The sequence below is a fragment of the Gymnoscopelus braueri genome (genome assembly GCF_963280865.1).
Source record: "Gymnoscopelus braueri genome assembly, chromosome: 2".
NCBI classification, from domain to species: domain Eukaryota; kingdom Metazoa; phylum Chordata; class Actinopteri; order Myctophiformes; family Myctophidae; genus Gymnoscopelus; species Gymnoscopelus braueri.
In genome coordinates this window covers 62,574,004-62,597,739 of record NC_137604.1, presented here as the reverse complement: position 1 = coordinate 62,597,739, position 23,736 = coordinate 62,574,004, and the positions used below count along the sequence as shown (strand labels likewise).

Here is a 23,736-nt window from a genome sequence, read left to right as displayed (position 1 = left end):
GAAAAATTCGGATTTAAAAGTAATTTAATGCTACACATGTTATTGTTTGTGTATTGTTCACTATAAAGCAATGGACCTGTTCCACAGTAACTCAACTTACTGTGGAGTTAAAGGACGACTTCACCCATTTTCAACCTATCTTCACATAATTGGTCCTCACTCAAAATGGTACTTTTTTTCCTACTCGGTCTGTGTCTCATAGGAGGGCTGTGGACAGTCCAGAAACCTGTGAATATTCGTGCCGCACTGCGAGCTTGTAGATCTGCTATTTTTTTACATTTTCGTAAAATCTTGAAAGTGTTAGAAGAATTTTGTAGAATTTTGCATTTTTTAACACAAATCTTCTCTTCTGGGGATCCCTGGCGCACAACATTTTTAGATGGGGGGTCCGTGGCCAAATGTATATCAATTTAGGGGGGTCCTTGTCATGAAAAAGGTTGAAAACCACTTAGTTAAAGGACGTAAATATACGTCCTTGGCAGGCACTGTGTTAATTCCTTCCTTTTTCCCTCTCCTGCCCTCAATCTACCACTACAGGAAGTTCTTCCCGCGACGCCTTAAAGCGTCCCCGCGATGACTCTGCCAGACGCGACGGCTCCGCGCGGCGCGACGACTCGGCCACAAACGACAACTCGGCGAAACGCGGCGACTCGGCGAAACGCAAACTACCGTCGTCAAGCAAGTCCCCTGTGACGACGACGACGGCAGCCAAGCCTGGGACCAAGATAACGAAGCCAGCGAGCTCCAAGCCTTTATACACGGTGGGTCTTTTTGTTTGTTTTTGTTTAAATGCTACATTATACAATTTGATTTATTAACCCATTCAATCCAGGAACGCATCTGTGTCATCATTTTAAGATTTCTTTGGCTATAAAAAAATTGCAGATCTACAAGCTCATAGCGTGTAGATCTGCTATTTTTTGTCGTGGGTGTGGATATATATATATATATATATATATATATCTTTAAAGCGAACATTTTTAACTCAAATCTTTGCTTCTGGGGGATTCTACAAATGTCTTCTAAATCCTAACAGTTAAAAGAAAAAATTGTTATGTTGCTATGATATCAGTGGCGCTCAAAAAAATGTAATGTATTTGGCCGTGGACCCCCATCTCAAAATATGTGGTTCCAGGGACCCCACAGAAGTTGTAACAGAGTTAAAAATATATATAGTCAAAGATTTGCACTTAATGTTCACGATTCTTCTAAAATAGCAGATGCTATGAACTTTCTTTGCTATTTTTGAATAGCTAAAGAAATCTTAAAATGACATACATATGCGTTCCCGGTCTTAAAGGGGTTAATGGGTTAATTAACTACAATTAGTACTTCTTTCAACGATCTAAAAGTCTTGTGTGTTTTGCAGCCTGCCAAAGGTCCACCGGCCAAGAAGAAAATGAAAGTGACCACTGTGGAGTCCCGTCTGGTCTACCTGACGGGCATCCACCCCGCCGCCACGGAGGACCAGGTCAAGGACCTGGTGGGAGGCTTCGGCAAGATCAACAACGTGGTTCTGTTGTCCTCGTTGTCCGGCAGCCAGGCCGACGGGGAGAAGAACATCGCACAGACGGTGGGTGCTCCCTGCTTTTTTTAGATTTTCAAGATTTTTTTTTTGCAGATATACAAGCTCATAGCGTGGCACCCAGTGCCGCGTTATGAGCTTGTATATCTGCTATTTTTTTAATAGAAATCTAAAAAATTACACAGATGCGTTCCCAGATTGAATGGGTTAAATTTGACAACATTGTTCAAATCCCTTGATGAACGTACCAGTCCAATAACGGGATGTGATTGTGTTGTGTTGCTAGGCGTCAGTGTGCATGACATGGGCAGAAGATGCTCAGGCTCTGGCCCGTTCTACCAGCCTGTCCATTAGAGACCAGACCATTACTGCCACCTTAGCCAAGGTATGTATGTTATTGGTGTCAAATTCATAGATTAATCGTGATGCGGACATGGACGATTATGAATCGATTCACAATTGTCAAAAATCATTATTATTATAATTTATTTATTTTGATCATATTGCTAATTGCACATAGCCTGGCTCCACCCCCTGAATCGCTTGCCTCGCATTCAGGGTCTGGTGACTGTGTCGAAGGCGGGGGTTTCTCGGTTGAAAATCTGTACGACGAATCGGGATCGGGATAATCCAGTATGAACCAATCGCCAAAGAGTCCAATTTTGGCCACGCCCCCACCTCAGAAATCGGCTGCACTGAGAGGGCTTTCAGACTGAATAATGGAGTGAAACCAAATGAAAATTCAGGCTAAATTGCACAGAGCAGCAGCCAGATTTATATGTTGTTCAGTATATCTGACTGCTTGTATTGAATGATGAAAAAGTTGCCATGTTGTGCAGTAATACAGAAAAGTGGGATGCATCACAATGCATCATCGAATCGAATCAAATTATTACCTGGTGAATTTGTAATCTAATTGAATGGTGAGGGCAGTGCCAATGCACACCGTTTGATTACGCCAGTTGCTTCTCAGTTGGTCTCTCTGTGAAGACCCCCCTGTGAAGCCATCTATGAAATCTATGAAAAGGTTTAATTGGCAACATTATGGCAATATTATACAATATGTAGTGGGGGGGGGGGTCCCTGCTTCATCTCTTTCTCAGCTAAGGGGTCCATGGCCTGAAAAAACGTTGGAAGAACCCTGCTTCATGTGATAGTTACATATAGTTTATGCATAGTCTTGTTGTTAAAGCATTTTATTCATGGCGTTGTCTCCTTTCTTTCAGAAACCAGAGGCAGACAAATCAACCTTCAGCAAAGGGTACGTTAGATGTTTTCTCTCCCTTCTCTTCAAGGCCTACGTACCTACCCTCTCACTGACCCCCGTCTCTAACACAGGGGTCTTCAACAGGGGGTCCGGGATCCCTAGGGGGGTCCTCAGAGTTACTCCAGAGGGTCCGGCCAATTTTCGTGATAGGATTATTATTTTTATTTTTTTACATTAACCACCATCTCTATTCTGAGTACTAGATAGCAGATCTACAATCTCGCTGCGAGGCGTTGTGCGCTTGTAGATCTGCTACTTTTGGCAAAGAGGTTTGGTGTAAGGGGGAGGAGCAAATCAAGTACTAAGTATTGAAGGTTTATGTGGTTAAATGTCTGAAATGAACAAAAAACATGAATTTACACTGATGACAGTCAATGAAGCTATCTATGAAATCTATGAACACGTTTCATCTGCAACACAATTGTATGCAATGTAGTTGGGGGGTCCCTGCTTCATCTCTCTCTCAGCTAGGGGGTCCTTGGGCTGAAAAACGTTGGAAGACCCTTGTCTCTAACACATACACATCAGAGGTAAAAATACTACTTGTGTTTGTGTCTTCACAGGAAATCTACCCCGGAGAAGTCTACCGCAGATGGTGAGGATTCAGGTAATTATTTCTGTCTGAGCTTTCCTACTGGGATTGAACCAGGTTCCATTCTTTTTTCCCCGCCTAATTTTGAACCAGTTCAGAGTGTTTCCACTGAAAATTAATTGGCGCTCGGTGCCGCGCTATGAGCTTGTATATCTGCTATTTTTGAATAGCCAAAGTATAAAATAATGGTTTAAATGGTTACACAGATGTGTTCCCGGTTTTAATGGGTTAAGCCAGTCATCCTCATTCTGTCTCCAGTTCTGATTGTTTGTTTTCCCCCATACAGGAAATGGGCCCAAACTTGCCAAGAGCACAGAAGAGGTATGTATGTCTAATTTATGATTTGCCATTACTCTTATGCTCACAACGCGATGGGATACGTTGTGATGTACACACTGTTGTGTGACAAAGTAAAAAATAGGACTTCAAGTTGTATCGTTTTGTATCAAGTTGCAACTTTTTATGTGATTAAAATGCTACTTTGTCCAATCTGTATGGTACAGATGCATAGCACTGTGTCCAATCTGTATGGTACAGATGCATAGCGCTGTGTCCAATCTGGTATGGTACAGATGCATAGTGCTGCTTTAACCCATTAACACATCCACTGCCAAGGGCTAATCTCATAATGTACTCACCAGTGCCAAGGTGTTTTTGTTGTTTTTTTGTTTTTTTCATGTCGCCATAGATCTTGTTAAAATCCTTAAGATTGAGCGCTACACGGTCTGTTTACATCCGCGCGATCTCCCTGTATCTCCCAGTGAAAACCACGTGTCAAACGGGGCATCCATGTTTGAGTTAGAGCGGATTACGTTAAACAGTGAAATGCGAGGAGAAAAAACTACAGGAAGAGAATTGAGTTTCAGTTTCGTCTGTAGAATGGGAGCGGGCGTGAGCGTCAAAACCGGATCCCAAATAATTCTATTTCCTGTCATCAAACCGGAAACGGAAGTGGATCAAAAAAATTCCGAAAGTGCACCCGGACCGCGCATGCGCGAAAAGACCGCAGCCCGTAGGGCTACGGTCTCGGCGCTTAACAGTTGGATTTAACGGCCCGTAGGACTACGGTCTTGGCAGTTAATGTGTTAACTGCCAGAGGTATTTTCATATTTTTTTAGCCAGTGCCAGAGTTTTTCATTGAAAATAAAAAAGTACCGGTACTCAGGAGCCGAGATACAGAATTTTTAAATTTCAGGTTAACAAGGAAGTGGATAGGAGTCTAGATCTTCGAAAAATCATATCTCCTTGGTCAAATTGGGAAAAAAAAAAATTACTTCACGTAGATCTACGCGATTGGCACGTGGCGGCTTTAAATAGGTTCGCGTAGATCTACGTGATTGGCAGTGAATCAGTTAATGTGTATCTTGTTTTGTTTCAGAACGGCACGGTGTTGATCACTGGACTTCCTGAGACCGGCTGGACTGAGAGTGATGTCATCAAACTGGCCCAGCCATATGGAGCGCCCACTGACCTCATCGTGGCCACACAGCTAGGGAAGGTGGGTGTGGTCAGGAAAACCTGTCATCACAATACAAATGGAAAAGCACATTAAATGAAATTAACACGAATTATGTTTTAATTTTCAAAAGTATGGGTGAAAGATTTGACTTGAAAATACACAATTTGCATTAAACACATTGGTTGCCAGAATGTTATAATAACAGAATACAGCTAACGGCTGGAACGATAACATCTCTCACGCGAGTAACAATGGCGGAGCGATCGCAGATACAAAATGAGTTTTTTTCCCCAGCGTAAAAAGTTTCGGAGTTATAGGGGTTTTTGAGAAGGAAATAGAACGGAAGCGGATGGGGAGCCAAGTTTTTGACACGGTGATCCATCTGGCCCTTCCTTCTCAGAATCGCCTAGGGTGATTCCAGAGCTGCTCTAGCCCCTCCCGCGTGGAAAGAAACGAAAAAAACAAAAAGATAAAAAAAAAACATATATACCTTTTTGGCACTCCACGTCACTTTTTGAAAAAAAGTATATATACGGTTTTGGCACTCAATGTGTTAAAAGAAATGTCTCTAATTGTGCACCGTCTTTCACATAATTTAAAATGAGAAAGAAACAATTTAATTTGTTTTTCAGTCAATGGCAGTTAAGACAGGGGTGATGCAACTTTGATGATGGAGAGGGCCACTATATTTCCACACTCACTCCAGAGGTTCACATTGCGTATACTGTCGGGCCATTCTATGTCACACAAAAGTAGCAAAAATAGCCAATCTACAAGCTCAAACTGCGACACATTTTGAGCTTGTAGATCTGCTATATTTGCTATTTTTGAATTGTAAACCTGAAAAGTAAAATTTAATTTAATTTAATTTCAAATGCATTTACTTATACTTATGTTAACTTTATGAACTTAAATACACATACATTGGACATAAAAAAGACAACATAATTGTAATACTAGTCACTAAGCTACTACTAATATAGATAATAATTAAAGCAGGTCATGTTTGCAATTGTAACAGCTGAAATAATATATCAGTATTCTGATATTAACCTGCGGGCCGCATTAAGTGAAGGTGGGGACCGCATGTCGCCCCCGGGCCGCCAGTTGCCCATGTATGAGTTAAGACATGACCAGAATAGGGACGCTTGGGTTCATGTGGTTTAAAAAGTGAGAATGTTGGGACACCGTGGAAGTTGAAAGGTAGTATGTTTTGTGGGTCAGGCGCTGCTGTTGATGCCAGATGCAGAGACGGCAGAGGAGATGGTGAAGGTCCACAGCTTCATCCCGGCCAAGATCAACGACTCTCCGTTGACCCTGACCAACTTTAAACAGGCCGTCAGTCGCAACACACCGGTACACTTCTTACTCCAATCTGTCATCCTCTCTCTGTCTCCACTCGCCTAATACAGTGCTTCTCAACCTTTTCAGGCCGCGACTCCCCAAACTGGGGACCCCCCAAAAAATCATATTGAACTCGGGACACCCCCACCCTGACAAGCACTTGGAATTGTTGGAGTTGAGGCATTACATTTAGTGTGACTCCAGAAATAAATATTGTGAAAATAGCAGATCTACAAGCTCATCGTTGTGAGCTTGTAGATCTGCTATTTTAATGTTGTTTTGCCTCTTATTATAATTGTCAGGCCAATGTTGCAGTTTGTTGATTACTTTTTATGCACCAATGGTCTTTTCTTTTTTTCCCTTTTTTTTTTAAAGTATTAAAAAGGTCTTAAAAGTCCTTAAATTGTCACTTCACTGTCATATGGGGACCCCACCAAAATCACTTGTGGACCCCCCTGGGCCACAGCTTGAGAACCACTGCCCTAATCTCGTTTTTTGTCTTTTTGTGTTTCACACGTGTGTATATGTTACAGTATGATTGGAGAACCAGGACGATTGAAGAAGGAGCGCTTGTTTTCATGCAATTCTGTAAAACCAATGCTAGAGGGCAATGCAAGCCAGACTAGAGGGAGGGTGTGTGTGTGTGTGTGTGTGTGTGGTGTTTGTGTGTGTGTGTGTGTGTGTGTGTGTGTGTGTGCGTGCGCGTTTGTGTGCATGCGTGCGTGCGTGCATGCACACAAACGCGCACGCACGCAACTGCGCACACATGCATGCTCAAGCGTGCACGCGCGCACATGCGCACGCGCTCATGCTTTCAATTTGGTTTATTGAAAGCAGGACTGTTAAGATACTTTTATTGTGTTCTGGCTTTTGTTTTACTTTCTCCCTGACACACACACACACACACGCACACACACACAGTGATGCGCGCGCGCACACACTTGCGCGCGCGCGCATGCACACGCCCGCGCACACACGCATGCTCAAACGTGCACGCACGCACGCACATGTGTGCACACACGCGCTCGTGCGCACCCTCCCTCCGGAAGCTAGTGCGACAACAAGCAGCCTCCCCGGAAACAATATTTACTATTCTGTTCCTATCGTGACTTAACTAGGAAACGCTGAGGAAAGAAGGAGGTCTTCTCGGCGATCGATCGAGTCCCCGCCGGCCGAGAAGTAGTCCCGTAGCAATAATGTTCCCCACACACACTCACACATGAATGAAAATCGCTAGCTATTATTCAAAGCTAGCAGCTAATGTAAACTGGGAGCTGGCTACAGCACTATAATGGAGAGAGTAGCGGACTTCCGGACTGCATATGCTTACCATGGGAGTTATATTATACGACTATGGGGAGTCGACTCTAGTGTCATACTGTCTCCATTATATTGCTCTAGAGCTGGCGAGCCGGTGACGCCGTCAAATGTTTTCCCCACACATGAATTAAATTAAATTCCCCGGTCTTCATTTCGTTTTAATGTTATTAATTATTTCCCCCACACAAATTAATTCATCAATCACAACATATATAACATATAATAAGATTTTTGCAATAGCTCATTAATGAGCATTCAAAGAATTACTCCATTAAAGTAAGTAAAGTACAGCAACACCAGATCCATGCTGCTCATTTATTGGAATACCACCAAATTCATACATTAAATCAAATAATTCATCAACTAAATAAATAAAAGTCATCCATGCTGTAAACAATTGCATAAATGTAATAATTCATCCTTTAAATTAAATAACTCATCAACTAAATAAATAAAGCAAAATCATTGTGCAAAACAAGTGCAAACAGTCCAAAATAAATATTCATTAATACAGGTAGGCCTACATGTTCAGTGATGCTACGCTATGTCATAACCTACTTATTGGAGCAGGAGGTTGCTTCATGGCATTTGCTATTGCACAGCAGGCCCTTTGCTTTGCATTTGCATCTGTTAGTGGTGCAACAATTGGTTTGCCTGCAGTTACGCTTCTGGAAACCTTGTCCATTACCCTCTGACTGGGCAGTGGCTGCCTGACGCAAAGACACTTCTTTATCTGTGGGCACATCTGCAATGCTTATAAAGGACTCTAAACACGGGTCAAATTGGTTGCGTGCATATAGTTGTTTAAGGACCCCACTTTTTGTGCCCAATCTGTAGAACCCATCTTCAGACATGTTGAGCACAACAGCCAACACGTTGCGTGGGTCATTTTTTGCCCGGTCCACATCAGGAACTGAGACCCTGACAGACTGCCCAAGCTCAGCCGCTTTAAAGCGCTTGGCCGACATCTCCAACATCCTCTCGGCTTGCTTCTCCTGCCTCCTCTTGGCTGCTGTGCGGTGCTCCTTCTGTTTTTCAGCTGTGTGGCAGTGACAGCACACAACAGCTGCCCCATAGCCTTCCTCCTCATCACCCCTGGCAGTACTGAAGGGCTGAATCGCATGACATACCTACAGAATAAAATTACAGTAATAATTACATAATTCGGACGGGGCTGAGTAGGCTCAAAGCGAACTTCGCAATGTTCGGCACGGCAACTCGCGCGCCTTAGCGCGCTCGGTGGTGCCTCTCGTGGCTCAAGTTCGCTTGAGACTGCGCCCCTCCGTCGCGGTCTGGTCCAAAACTATACTTTAAATTCTTAATTATTTATTGAGTCCTAGTCCTGTACATTCTTATAATGAGACTATGGATGATTTTTGGTATGCGGCCCAATTAAGGTGGGACTCAGGGTGGTTGGACGTACCTGCCATGCACAGCCCCCAGTGAACATGTCTCACAAAGTTCACTGGCAATTTTATTTTATAGTTTGTAAACATGCCTAAAACATAAAAGTAAAATGGTTAACCCTAATTGGGAATCCTAAAAAAAACTCTAGGAAAGGTAAAACAGCTAAAAAGAACTTAGGGCAAAGATTTAGTTAAACAGAATGTGAAATGATAAGGGCATTAAAATAAAAAAATAGCAAGATCCCAAAAAGACTTTCTTTCAACCCTAACCTCAGTAAAACTATGCCTAAGCCTAACCCTAAACCTAACCTCAGTAAAGCTATGCCTGCCAGGGAGCCAATCAAGACACAATGGGAGACTGTTCTGTCCTAGAACTCATGTGGGTTCCATAATCAGGCGTCTTTGAAATGTAAAATGTTCTGCACAATCATGAATATAATGCACCTCATGGACATTAAAGACATGTTACACTGACCTGGCCACAGATGGCGCACTTATGTCCACCAGAGGTCGTTTGCTGACAGGACACACACAAGCAGGGGTCTTTATTTTCTTCTTCCCCATCAGCAAAAACTGAGATAAGTTCCTCCTCTGTGGTGATGTTAGAAGTGACCTCCTTTGGTAGCCCCTCTAGTCCCACTGCAATGGGCCTCCCATACATGGCCTTGATTGATTGAAAACTTTATTAGATAAAACATAGAACTACAATGGCAACATTCTGAAAAAGAATAGCAGAAGATGAAACATCAACAAACCTCATATGGACTCCTTCCTATTCCAGAGTGAAAGCATCTGTTCTTGGCGTACTGGACAAACCACAGCCCGTCAGCCCACTTAGACGTGTGGTTGTCCCGTTGCCACATTGCGAGAATGTCCTCGAGATCACGGTTTGCACGCTCTACAGAGCCCTGGCTTTGAGAGTGACGGGGCTTGCCATGTACAAGTTTACATTCTGGCCACATACTGACAACCCTTTCAACCAGTTTGTTAGCGAACTCACGGCCGTTATCACTTTGAAGAATTAGTGGCGCTCCTTTGTCACTAAAGATGTGAAGTAAATGGTCGGCCACCTCTTCTGCTCGCTTTGTTTTCAGAGGTCGGAGACAGACAAACTTGGTCAGATGATCCTGATAGACCATGATGAAACGATACTCCCGGTCAGCATTGCTCTGCATGTCTATTACCTGACAGCGCGAGTTCATGTAGTTGGAAATGATAGGCTTGACCACTTTTTAACTTTTTTTTGTTTTAGTTGACATGCCTCACACAATCGCAAATAAACACCGACACTCCTCACGTGACATTGTAGAATGACCGACGCAGCTCTTTGTACAGAATGTCACGACCACTGTGTCCAGTTCTGATGTGGGCTGATGTGGGCTTCGTGTATTAGTACAGTGTCCGCACCGTGCCTGGCTATCTTCTTTGTGCCGCCAAAGTCAATTAAATGGTATTTTTTCCCCAACCTATAGTCCTTCGGGCATGTTTTCTGCGGTCTCTCGAGCGTAGCGATAATGTCTTTCTCCGTCTCGCGAGTTAAAAAGACAGCGTTACTCTGCTTAGTTTGGCCAACCGCTTCATTATCCAACCTGTCATAGAATATTTCTCTCATATTATCCATTTTATTTTCAGCGCTCCTCAGCGTTCCCCTGGTGTAGCTTCCTGGTTCCTATGTTGTTGTTGTCGTCGTAATCAAAGCCCCGCCTCTCGAAAAGCACCGCCTCGCGCCGAAGCCCCGCGCCTAAAAACAAGCGCTCTGTCTTCAATCGTCCTGGTTCCCCAATCGTACTGTGACATATACACACATTGCATAACGTTTTTAGTTTTTTTTTGGACATAACTTAAACCCCATGCAGTTTTCTGCCTAAGATTACTCCTGTTGTCCTGAAAAGAATGCTTAACTGTCCCTGCAGGTGGCGCTGTACAATCTTCTGAAGGTATCGCAAGACCCATTAGTAAGTATTCAGCCTTTTCCATGCCTTTTCCATGTATTATGGGCACAGATGAAGTCAAAAGCGTTATTTTCCACAGTAGTCCTCCTTGCCTGCTGTGTAGATCTGTTGTATGACGTAGTATGTAAGGGCTTAAGTGGTGTCCAGATTCCACTGATATAATTGGTGAACTTGAACTTGGTTGACTACATAGGCTTAATTAGTGATGGAATGGTGTTCTTCTCCCCCTCTGCCCTTTAGGGGGCGCTAGCGACCGTAGGCTGGAGCAGCCTGCTGGTGATCGGCAACGTTCCGAACACGCCCACCGGCCCGCCCGAGGTCCAGAAACTGGTGCAGCGCTTCGGAACGGTGCACAACAGCCTGGTCCTCAACCACAACATGGTGAGACTCAACACATCGCACACACACACACACACACACACACACACGCATTAACGTTCTCCGTCGCCATGACTGATTTCAAGTCATTTGGATTCCACAGAGGTCAGCATGTCTTCTATGGAAGCGTGCCATGCTCCGAAAACAGGCCTTCTACAAGCGTACAACATGTTGCAGCGTGACGCGTTGTAAGCTTGTAGACGGTCTGTTTTCGCTTATTCGTCTTTTTAAGATGGAGACTATTTGAAGTGGTCAAACTAGCAATAGAATGCATGTTCAATCTTCCATAAAATCCTAATGATCTCAGATTTTTCATAAAAGCAAAGGTTAACCCTCTGGCATTTTGTTTTAAAATACAAAATGACTGTCCTTTCCTTTTTAGTGTGGTTGCCCGAATGGGCAACCAGACTATAGTACTCTACTGACTTTATTCTTCTTTATTCTAGATAAACTTTATTTCAGGCTGCTACTCCTCCCACAGTTAATTTTTCCCAATTTAGTGCCATATGTCAAAATGACCGGCCTCACCGGGAATCGTGCGCTTGTACTTTGCTAAGAGATTGGTTACATAGTTTAATTGATATTGATTTATTAGTGCATTAAATGTCCCCATCCACTTTGATGGAAAAGTGAAAAAACTCAAATTCAAGTATTCTTTTGGAGACTTGGAGGGGAGGTTCATAATTTAGTGAGAAATTATTAAAATAAAAATTATATCATGCGGCCACATGGTGGCGCTATAACAGCCCCCTTTACGTTTTGGCCTATAACTCTTGAACCGTAGGTCCTAGAATAAAAATCGCATCTCCCTATATAGGCCACGCCCATTTGCGTCATGATAGATTTTCCGCCATTTTGAATTTTCTTCAAAACACACTTTTAGCTCCTCCTCCCACATATTTTGGTCAAATTTCACAAAAATCGGTACACATGATCTCGGGACCCATGCGATAATCTGGACCGAAACAGAATTTTGATAGTCCATACCGTTCGTCCGTAAATGGCTTCCAAAGTTAGCGGAAGGGGCCCGTTTTACAAAAAAGGCCACAAATCACGAACGAAACGTCCAGTCAATCCCAAATTTGAATCACATGTCAAGGGTGGTTTACTCAACAAATCCCCAAAAGCATTTCCACTTTGATCCATAGGGGGCGCCACAAATGCTCAAAATGTAACCGTTTGATGCAAAAACCTTATGTTGGGGGGATCAATCCTCTCAAAATGAAACGCAAGTGATCTCAGGAGTTGCGTGACAATGTAATTGGCGCAGCCTCCGACGGTATTTCTCCCAGCGTATTCCTCGAGTCCCGGCGGCAGCGACCCGCGACTCGCGTCGGCGCAACCACACTCTGCAATTGCCCTGAATTGCGACGCGTCTAGTTTGTTGTTGTCAGTGCTGGTATGGCCGACTTAAGCATCAATCTGCAATTTCTTCCAACTGTTTGGCTGTATGGCTACCAAAACATCATAATTCTACAAAGTGTGCTAATTGTTAATGAAACAACAGACAAAGAAATAAATAAGTCGTGAGATTTCATTTCTGCTTTAATCCATGCATTCAGTATCTGTCAAAAGGATAGACCACAAACACTCACACTGCATATGATCGTCAGACATTTGTTCATGCACCCTTGTATCTGTTCATGTATCTGCCCTCATTCTTTCCGCCTCATGTCAGATGATCTGTGAGATGGCCACGGCCACCCTGGCTCTGTCCGTCACTAAGCGCTTCCATATGCGACCCTGCATCATCCAGAGCTGTCCCCTGTCCTTCAGCCGTAAGGCGGACCCCAAGCCCAGCACCCAGGGCAAGGTCATCACCACCTACCTGGACACACCCAAGGTACCGGTTGCTACCCTAACATAAGCAGCAACCTGAACATGTATGTTCTGCTTATTAACATATTAAAGGGATTGTTCACCTCCAAAATGACTTTTTATCTATTGATTAGTCACCTTGTGGAGACTTGAATTCATGGATATTTTTTTGTTTTTGTCTCATTCCTAAGACAGTAATTTGATGACCAGCAGCGGTTCCGGTAGGAGACTCAAAGAGTCTCCTTTGTGTCTCCTACCGGAACCGCTCAGATTGTTGGCTTAGGAATGTGAGAAAAATAAAAAAATATCCATGAATTCAAGTCTCCATGGGATGACTAATCAATAGAAAATACGTAATCTTTTGGGTGAACTACTCCTTCAAGACCGGGAACGCATCTGCACCATTTTCAGATATCTTTGGCTATTGCCCCCCCCCGGTCGATGAAAACAAGCCCACAAGAAGCGACTATAGGCCACATGATCACTTCAAACCTAAATACGTCGGCTATTTGAATGAAAATAACAGATGTACTCGCAACGCGTTGTGAGCTTGTAGTACACAAATTGGTACAAACATAATAAGTACCAAATAAGCAACTACACTTTAAAAACAAGTCAAAAAAAACGCAACCCGCAACTTAACAGAAAAAACAAGCCCAAAGTCGCTGATAATAAGCAGACATGGCAACACTGAGCTTGTCCTTTTTATTCTATCTGTCCCCCAGGAGTCACCCGCCAACGATACGGACAGCCACCCGGCGGCCACCACCACCGCACACCAGGAGGACACGGCGGCGCCTCCAGAGAACCACACGACGGTCGTCCCCGGGGGAGGGACGCAAAAACAAAAACAAAAAGACGTTGCCCTCATCGTGGACAACGGAAACGCAGAGGGTGGCGATAATAAGACAGAATTCATCAAGGAGGTCCGTAGCGACTGCGGCAAGCGCGTCCTTCTGCGCTGTGAGCTGTGTGAGTGGCGCCACGACGGCGTCGTCGATGACTCCGCCCGTTTTATATCGCAACACGTGAGCGGGAAACCGCACGAAGAAGCCGTGGCGAGAAGAGCAAAACTCAATAGTTTATTCGACGCCAAGGAGCTGAAGGAGGAGGAGGGGAAGTCGAGAGACAACGTCGACGCAGAGAGCAGCGGCAAGAAGGACCAAACCGCCGGTAAGGACCTGTCGCTGAGTGCATTTATTTAAGAGCTTGTAGATCTGCTATTTTTTGCAAATCTTTGAATATAATCTTTGTTTTAACTCAAATCTTTGCTTCTGGGGGATTCTACTAATGTCTTCAAAATCAGTTTTTCTTTTATATAAACCTATGTTGCTGTAATATCAGTGGTACTTTTCAATCTGGGAACCCCTTTTGGGGTTGTTGTTGCTATGTACAGTATATAGCAACATACATTTTTGTCATTTTTGAATAAATATTTGATAATAAATATATTTCTCTTACACAAATCCAGTATTTTCTTCTTCATTTTTTTTTTTTTTTTTTTTACAATACTTTGTTTTCTCTTATCCTCTTTTCAATACAGTAGCAAATGTCTGAAAACTATTTTTTTTAATCAAGTCTCTTACAAAGATCCTGTATTTTCTTCTGTTTTCTTTTACGCATCATCTGGTTTTTGCATCCCGATACATTGTTTTATTAAATCGATTTAAATTGTCATCAGTTTGAATCAATTTTAATCGATTTACGATAAATCGTTACATGCCTAACAATTAACCATCGACTAAAATGTCATCCTGACTGTTGACACATGGTGTAGCTGCTGGGAAAGAACCGAGCAAACACCCGGAGGATGTGAAGGTTGGAGAGCAGCTTCCTACCGGCGTTCCCACGCAGGTCTGCAACACCGAGGCGGACGCTAAGGCGGCCGGTGAAACCGAAGCGGCGATCGCCAAAGAACCCGAAGAGAGCAAACCCAGTGAGAAGGAGGCTTCAGGAGAGCGATCGGACAAGGGAGAGCGATCGGACAAGGGAGAGCGATCGGACAAGACCAACTCCGGACCAAAGGAGACCCAGGCGGCATCCAGCTCTGTTGATGGAGACGTCTCGTCCAGCAAGCCTGACGACGTGGAGATTCCTAAGGTATGCATTTGGCTATTCAAAAATAGCAGATATACAAGCTCATAGCGCGGCACCGAGTGCCACGCTATGAGCTTGTAGATCTCCTATTTTAGAAAAATCTCGAAAATGTGTGTATGTGTGTATATATACACTGTGTGTGTGTGTGTGTGTGTGTGTGTGTGTGTATATATATATATATATATATATATATATATATATATATATATATATATATATATATATATATCGCTTAAAATAAATAAATAATAACATAAATCATTTTACATATTGTTTATGAATCAGTGCTAATTTCCCAAACGGTTGCATCTCTAATGCATTTTAATCTCAGGAAAAAGCACAACGCATGTTATGTCTTACCTCAGGTACTTAACGCACCTTAGCTTGCACAAAAACTAATTTCACCCACTGTTTTACACCAAATAAAATCCTGATTCTGAAAGCTAATGTTGTCCTGTCCTGTTGCTTTAGGTTACATCAGACATGGTGGACGCGCTGCTCGTGGAATGCCGAACCAGCACGGCCAGCCGACCCGCCGTCGCCACAACTTCGCCCCCCAGCGGCGAAGGAGCGTCAGGAGCAGCAGAGGAGACCTCCTCCTCCGGCGCACAGGGAGGCGACAGCGCCGTGAAAGCGGAGGAGGAGAAGAAGAAGGAAGCGGCGGTGAAACGGGTGAAAACGCAGGAAGAGGAAGAGGAGGAAGCGAGCCAGAAGAAGAAAGAAAGCGACGCCAAGAGAGAGCTCCGGGAGCGGGAGAGGAGAGAGAGAACCAAGAAGGACCGAGAGACAAGGTTACTATATATATTTGTTTTCTTTTCGTTTTTCACTTAAACAAAAAAAAAGTAGGAGTTTAGTTTGTATAGGGTTTAGTGTTATCTTTAGGGGTATTGTCAGGGTTGAGATTCAGAAAGTCAGAAGAATTAGCGATTAACATATTTTGGAAATGTGTGCCAGATTCTGCGATAGAAATAAGCAACCAGGTATATGAAAAGTCCAAGTCCAAAGAAGCGACCAGCATGCGGCTATTTGAAAATGTACAAGCTCACAACGCGTTGCGATGCGACGTGTTGTGACGCGTTGTGAGCTTGTAGATATGCTATTTTCATATTTTCATAAAAAGAAAAAACTATCTTGAGAAAATAAATTTTGGAACATTTTTTAAAACATTTTAACAACTCAAATCTTGTATGGGGGTCCCTGGCACAAAATATTTTCAGAAGGGGGCTTTGTGGACTAATACATAATTTGACATGAAGGTGTTTAAGAACCACTGGTTAAACAACATTAGGAAACAAGCTAAAATAAGCAACAACACTTTAGAAACAAGACCAAAGTCGCTTATAATAAGCGGACATGGCAACCAAACAAACAGCTGTGATAGGAAGTAGACACGTCACCGCCACCTAGCCACCTGGCATGCACACTGCAGCGTTTTCAATCACTGTTGTGTCTCCGTTTAAACCCAAAATAAAAAGTGAGAACGCAACGGCACTAGTAGAGACCGTCGTCGTCTAAACGGGGCCTTTCTTTATGATTTTAGTTCAGTTCTAAATAGCTTCAGTATTTTTTTATTTGTTTTTTATTAAAACATTTCAGTAAACTAAAATGATTTTTTCCAAATCTTTCAAACCCCTGCAGGGAGAGACGGGAGAGATGGGATAAGGAGAGGAAGGAGTCGGAGAGGAAGGAATCGGAGAGGAGGGAGGCAGAGAGGAGGGACAGGAGGAGGAACCACCAGGAAGGTTCTTCCTCCGGGTCGAGGTCAGAGGGCAACAGACGCAGCTCCAGGAGAGACGGACCGGACAGGCCGCCCAGTGAGGTCAAAAAGGTCAGTTCCCCCTTACCTCAGTTTAGGGCAATGAACCCCAAATATGTCCATACCTCAGCTTAGGGCTGGGAGCAAGGAACCCAAAATATATCATACCTTAGCTTAGTCCAGGTTAAGGAACCCAAAATATATCATACCTCAGCTTAGAGTTGGGAGCAAGGAACCCAAAATATATCATACCTCAGCTTAGAGCTGGGAGCAAGGAACCCAAAATATATCATACCTCAGCTTAGAGCTGGGGAGCAAGGAACCCAAAATATATCATACCTCAGCTTAGAGCTGGGAGCAAGGAACCCAAAATATATCCATACCTCAGCTTAGAGCTGGGAGCAAGGAACCCAAAATATATCATACCTCAGCTTAGTCCAGAGAAATGAACCCAAAATATATCAATACCTCAGCTTAGTCCAGAGAAATGAACCCAAAATATATCCATACCTCAGCTTAGTCCAGAGAAATGAACCCAAAATATATCCATACCTCAGCTTAGTCCATAGAAATGAACCCAAAATATATCAATACCTCAGCTTAGTCCAGAGAAATGAACCCAAAATATATCCGAAACCGACATTTAGAAGTAGAACCAATAACCAACTTAACCTTGCTCATGAAGGTTAATCGAATATATCATTAAATTGCTCCCCAAAAAATATTGAACAGACTTTTATAATTGGCTAAATCGATTAGTCTGATTAACATCTTATGTACTACACTATTGCAAGTTGCTCTGTTTTAATCTATTTCATAGATAGATAAACGTTTTGTTCCCACCGCGCTCTCTGACTCCTGGTGCGCTATCGGGTCTTGCTCTGTGTCACACCTGGTCTGGATAGCCAAAGCGTTTGTACTTTCTTGTAAAGACATGGAGAAATAATATAAGCTTAACTCACTTTTGTCACTCTTGAATGCGACCCGTCACTTGTTTTAATCCATTTCATCCCCATCCTCAGCACCGGTTTAAAAAAAATAGCAGATCTACAAGCTCATAGCACGGCACAGAGTGCCGCGATATGAGCTTGTAGATCTGCTATTTTTGAAAAATCTTCACAATTTGTGCAAAATCTTGGAATATGTATATATTTTTTAAAGCAAACATTTTGAACTCCAATCTGTGCTTTTGGGGGGGTCCCTGGAACAACATATTTTGAGATGGGGGGGGTCCGCGGCCAATTACATATAAATGTGGGGGTCCTTGACATGGAAAAAGGTGGAGCACCACTGATATAGCAACATACTGTTAGGATTTAGATATGTATTTGGTGCAAATCTTTGAATGTGTATATATATATATATATATATATATATATATATTTTAAAGCAAACATTTGTAACTCAAATCTTTGTCCCTGAGACAAAACATTTTGAGATGGGGGTCCGGAGAAATAAAAAAAAACTAACTCACTCTGACCTGTAAGACCTGAGGCCGATTCTACAAAATGTCTTCTAAATCCTTTTTTTTTTATTGTTTCCATGTCAGTGGTTCTCAAACTTTTTCATGTCAAGGACCCCCAAAATCATATGCATTTGGCCACGGACCCCCATCTAAAAATATTTTGTTTCAGGGACCCCCCAGAAGCAAAGATTTCAATTAAAAATGTTCGCTTTAAAAGAATAGATGTTCAAAGATTTGCACACATTTTCATGATTTTTCAGAAATAGCAGATCTACAAGCTCATAGCGCGGCACTCGGTGCCGCGTTATGAGCTTGTATATCTGCTATTTTTGAATAGCCAAAGTGTAAAATAATGCTTTTTTGGCTCAAATCTAAAAATGACACAGATGCTTCTCCCGGTCTTAATGGGTTAATCTTTTTCGTCCTCATCCTCAGGTGGCTGAGGACCAGACGGCAGACTACCCGTTCGACATGGCGGGGTTCGTGACGGTGGACGAGGTCGGGTACGTCACCGACCTCCCCGGGTCCCCCCCTCCTCCTCCTCCCACTACCCCCCCTCCCCCCACTGCCGTTACTATGGAGACCACCGATACCACGCAGGAGGTAGACGAGGTGGGAGACACCACCGACCTCCCCACTTCTCCTGCTCCTCCTGCTGACGTTACCATGGTAACCACAGCGAAGGGAGACGCCGCCTCCTCCGTTCCCATGGAGACCACAGCGACGGTAGGAGGCTTGTCATCATTATTATTTACACAATCGCCCGAAAGTGACTATTTGACATCATCATAATAATAATAATAATAATAATAATAATAATATTGGTTCCCACTCCTTGCAAAATTGTAGGAATTGTTTTCATTCATCTGTATGAAAATCTTCAATTTTCAAATATTTTCATAATACTGCAAATAACCGATATACAAGCTCACAACACGTCACAATGTGTCACGTTGTGAGCTTGTAGATCGGGTATTTCCACCATTGTCGTTAAAGGGATGTAACAATGTTCCATACCAGAAACTAACTTCAATCATTGATCACAATTATTTGTCCGGTGACGTCATCTCTACGGTGACATCATCATCTCTGCGGTGACATCATCATCTCTGCGGTGACATCATCATCTCTACGGTGACATCATCTCTAGACGGTTGAAGAAGTGGGAGACGTCACCGGCCTCCCCGGCACCGGTACAGTTGCTACGGCGATGGTAGACGAGGTGGGAGACGTCACCGGCCTCCCCGGTACTGGTACGGTTGCTACGGCGATGGTGGACAAGGTGGGCGACGTCACTGGCCTCCCCGGCACCGGTACGGTTGCTACGCCGATGGTAGACGTCACCGGTGCGGTTGCTACGACGGTGGTAGACGAGGTGGGAGACGTCACCGGCCTTCCCAGCTCTCCTCCACCTGTGTCCGTTGCCATGGAGACCACCACGGTGATGGGAGGAGCGGAGGCGGGAGACATGAGCGACCTCCCCAGCTCCGGTACGGTTGCTATGGACATCGTTACTCTCTTGACAACAAATATGTATTTAGTTTTAGTCAGTCTTTTGAATAAAATTCCATTTAGTTTTAGTCTTTTGAATGAAATTACATTTAGTTTTAGTCAAGTTTTAGTTGACTAAATAGCATAAGATTTTATTCAATAAATCTACAGTTGATTGAATCTATTAGTTGACAAATGTATTTTGGCGGGCCGTGATGGAGTCATAATGCCTGATTTATATTTATTTAAGGACCTTTGTCCTTAAATAAAGTGTTTTTAACTTGTACTTGTGTTGTTTTTACATTTCTGCCTAATAGAATATTCAATCAATCAATCCGTGTGCCTAAAATAGCCGATCATGTAGATCAGCTATTTTTGGAGTGCGACACCCGAGCACAACCAAACTAGTCCCACTAGTCCCTCATAGGAATGTAACCATTCACTCAACTCACGATACCATTCAAATCACGATACTAGGTTCACGATACGATTTTTCACGAATTTTTAAACATTTTCCAGACAAAAATACTGACCAATACTGTGTTTTCTCTTATCCTCTTTTCAATACATGAGCAAATCACTGAAAACTATATTTTTATCAATTCTCTTACAAAGATCCTTTATTTTCTTATTATTTTTTTGGCTATTTTTTGCATAGCGATACATTGTTTATTACATTGATTTAAATTGTCACCAGTTTTAATTGATTTTAATCGATTTACGGTACATCGTTACATGCCTAGTCCCTCCCTAACATTTTAGTCTAGTTTGTAGTTGTTGATGGAATTGTCAACATATTTAGTCATAGTTTTAGTCATCATTCATAGCTTGGTTTTAGTCGATGAAATTAACACTACGCTATGGAAAACCACAGTGACGGTGGACGAGGTGGGAGACACGGCCGACCTCCCCTCCAGTTCACCTCGGCCCCCCACCGCCGCCGTTGCTGAGGCGGAGAAGAGCACCACGGCGGCTCCCCAGCAGTCTGTGGGGTCCACGTCGGACCTGGTCCATACGCCGGAGGCCCCGCCCACTACACCTGTGGCTCCACCTCTAGCAGGTAGCACCTAGTGCCAAGGACCCCCACATTGATATGTATTTGGCAGCGGACTCCCCCGTCTGAAAATGTTTAGTGCCAGGGACCCCTCAGACGCAAAGATTTGAGTTAAAAAGTGTCATGATGTGAAAAAATCTTATATTCAAAGATTTCCTCAAATGTTCACGATTTTTTAATGGGCAAAGTATTAGCCAAATACATATCTAAAAATGATTTCTAAATCCTAACAAGTATGTTGCTATATCAGGGGTGTTCCAACTTGTCAAGGACCCCCAACATTATATGTATTTGGCCGCGGACCCCCATCTAAAAATATTTTGTTCCAGGGACCCCCCCAGAAGCAAAGATTGAGTTAAAAAATGTTTGCTTAACCCATTAAGACCTGATGCAGATTCTACAAATGTCTTCTAAATCCCAACAGTATTCTGAAAAACGTATGTTTCTATATCAGTGATTCTCAAACTTTTTCATGCCTAGGACCCCCAAAATGATATGTATTTGGCCGCGGACCCCCATCTAAGATATTTTGTTCCAGGGACCCCCCAGAAGCAAAGATTTTAGTTAAAAATGTTTGCTTGAAAACAACACATATTCAAAGATTTGCACACATTTTCACGATTTTACAAAAATCGCAGATCTACAAGTTCATAGCGCGGCTATGAACTTGTATATCTGTTATTTTTGAATAGCCAACGTGTAAAATAATGCTTTTTAGCTCAAATCAAAAAGTGACACAGATCTTAATGGGTTAAAAATGTATATATATTCAAAGATTTGCAAAAATGTTCAAGAAAAAGAAAATAGCAGATCTACAAGCTCATGTGCCACGCTATGAGCTTGTAGATCTGCTATTTTTGAATAGCCCAAAGAAATCTTAAAATGACACAAAGATGCTTTCCCGGTCTTAATGGATTAAGTACAGCCCGTTTGACTCTGTCCTGGCAGATGACTCTCTCCCTGCATCTGCTTCAGCGGCATCCAGCCCACCCAAGGGTGCTGAGGAGGTGAAGGAGACGCAGGAGGGCCAGGAGGAGGACAGCAGCAGCACACAGAAAGCAGAGGAGACACAGGAGAAAGAGACCACAGCGCCCTCTGCCTGTGGTAGGGGGAATTCAGTTGTGGTGTTGTTTAGAAATGATGCACACTTTTTTTGTAATCTTTTCTAAAACACACCTCCTTCACGGGAAAATTAGATTACTTCGGCTATTCAAAAATAGCAGATCTACAAGCTCGTAGCGCGGCACCGAGTGCCGCGCTATGAGCTTGTAGATCTGCTATTTTTGAAAAATCTTGGACATTTTTGCAAATATTTGAATATATATATTTTTAAAGGGAATATTTGTGAAATATTTTGTTCCAGAAGCAAAGATTTGAGTTACAAATGTTCGCTTTAAAAATATATAATACAGTATATACACAAAGATTCTGCACAAATGCAGATCTACGAGCTCATAGCGTGGCACTCGGTGCCGCGCTATGAGCTTGTATATCTGCTATTTTTGAATAGCCAAAGAAAAAATGACAGAGATGCGTTCCCGGATTGAAAGGGTTAAAAGTTTCTTAGATCATGATTTGATAAAAGATAAAACAAACTTTTGCACCTCATTTAAAAGTTGAACCTGGTACCTAACCCCATTTAGACCTGAGGCCCATTCTAAAAACGCCTTCTAAATCCTTTTCTGAAAAACTTCAAATATTTATCCAAAAATTGCAAAAAAATTATGTTGCTCTATATACTGTACATAGCAACAGGAACCCCAAAAGGGGTTCCCGTCTTGAAAGGTATAGTTACAAATAGGGGTTCCCTCCCTAAATGGGCTAAAGTCATACAACCAAAAGAATGAAAGGTTCCAAGTAAGCATCGCGGTACCATATGCTTCGGTCTCAACTACCATAGACACAAATATGACATTATATCATGGTAATATCATGGTATTTATCAAAAGTGTTTTTTGTTTTGTTGTAATAAGAGATGTTTGTTTTATTAAACATTGCATATTTAACGTTGTATTTAACCATCCAAAAATGAACACTCAATGCTGTTTGTTTCAGCGACACGCCCGACGACTGAAGACGAGAGAAGGGAGGAAGAGGAGGAAGAACCTACGCAGAAGAACCAAGAGGACACTGCGGAGGACCTCCCTCCATTTGACCCTACCAATGCAGTTGGTGAGAACCCACCCCCTCATTTGACCCTCAAATCTTTGCTTCTGGGGGCTCTGTGGAACGACATATTTTGAGATGGGGGTCCAACAAATACATATCAGTTTGGTGGTCTTTCACATGAAAACGTTTGAGAACCACTGATATTATAGCAACGTACGTTTTTTCAAAAAACTGTTAGGATTCAGAAGACATTTGTAGAATCCCCCAGAAGCAAAGATTTGTGTTACAAATGTTCGCTTTAAAAAAACATATTCAAAGATTTGCACACATTTTCACGATTTTTCAAAAAGAATCATCCACATTCTAACGGCATTGCAGTAGAACGAATTTGACCCAATTTTTGTGCCGAAACTGGGTTCAGTGAGATCGGTGGGGCTGCTTCTGGTGTTGGGCCTGTATGTGTCTTTTACGCTATTGATGATACATAGGTACATGGGATGTTCTCTTAGAAACATTAGCATCATGCGTAGCATCTCATTTGTAGATCTGCTCTATTCGACACGCGACACTGCCATATTATGTCAAAGAATAATACAATGCTTTTAAAGGGTAAGACCACTTTGGTAGAGGTTTGGGTTGTGTAGTTACCTTGCCGTGATGTAACTCCAAAGGTGGGCAAGAAATAAAAAATAATTGCTCCATT

The 23,736-nt window shown here is 42.8% G+C and overlaps 1 protein-coding gene across 4 annotated transcripts in view; it reads left to right on the top strand.

Annotated features, from left to right (window-relative positions):
- Positions 1-23,736, top strand: part of LOC308099275 (uncharacterized protein) — a 41,427-nt gene that overhangs the window by 14,000 nt on the left and 3,691 nt on the right. For 3 of the 4 annotated variants that reach the window (XM_080447970.1, XM_080447969.1, XM_080447971.1), the window contains 20 exons: positions 538-761; positions 1,370-1,573; positions 1,812-1,910; positions 2,752-2,786; positions 3,356-3,399; positions 3,671-3,705; positions 4,763-4,882; positions 6,068-6,199; positions 10,827-10,868; positions 11,106-11,246; positions 12,922-13,086; positions 13,787-14,234; positions 14,839-15,161; positions 15,630-15,949; positions 16,797-16,986; positions 18,815-19,105; positions 19,530-19,869; positions 20,745-20,930; positions 21,873-22,028; positions 22,980-23,096. In XM_080447970.1, coding sequence (XP_080304096.1) covers positions 538-761; positions 1,370-1,573; positions 1,812-1,910; positions 2,752-2,786; positions 3,356-3,399; positions 3,671-3,705; positions 4,763-4,882; positions 6,068-6,199; positions 10,827-10,868; positions 11,106-11,246; positions 12,922-13,086; positions 13,787-14,234; positions 14,839-15,161; positions 15,630-15,949; positions 16,797-16,986; positions 18,815-19,105; positions 19,530-19,869; positions 20,745-20,930; positions 21,873-22,028; positions 22,980-23,096 — 3,612 coding nt within the window. The remainder of the gene's footprint in view (positions 1-537; positions 762-1,369; positions 1,574-1,811; positions 1,911-2,751; positions 2,787-3,355; positions 3,400-3,670; positions 3,706-4,762; positions 4,883-6,067; positions 6,200-10,826; positions 10,869-11,105; positions 11,247-12,921; positions 13,087-13,786; positions 14,235-14,838; positions 15,162-15,629; positions 15,950-16,796; positions 16,987-18,814; positions 19,106-19,529; positions 19,870-20,744; positions 20,931-21,872; positions 22,029-22,979; positions 23,097-23,736) is intronic. The other variant, XM_080447972.1, reaches the window with a different exon arrangement.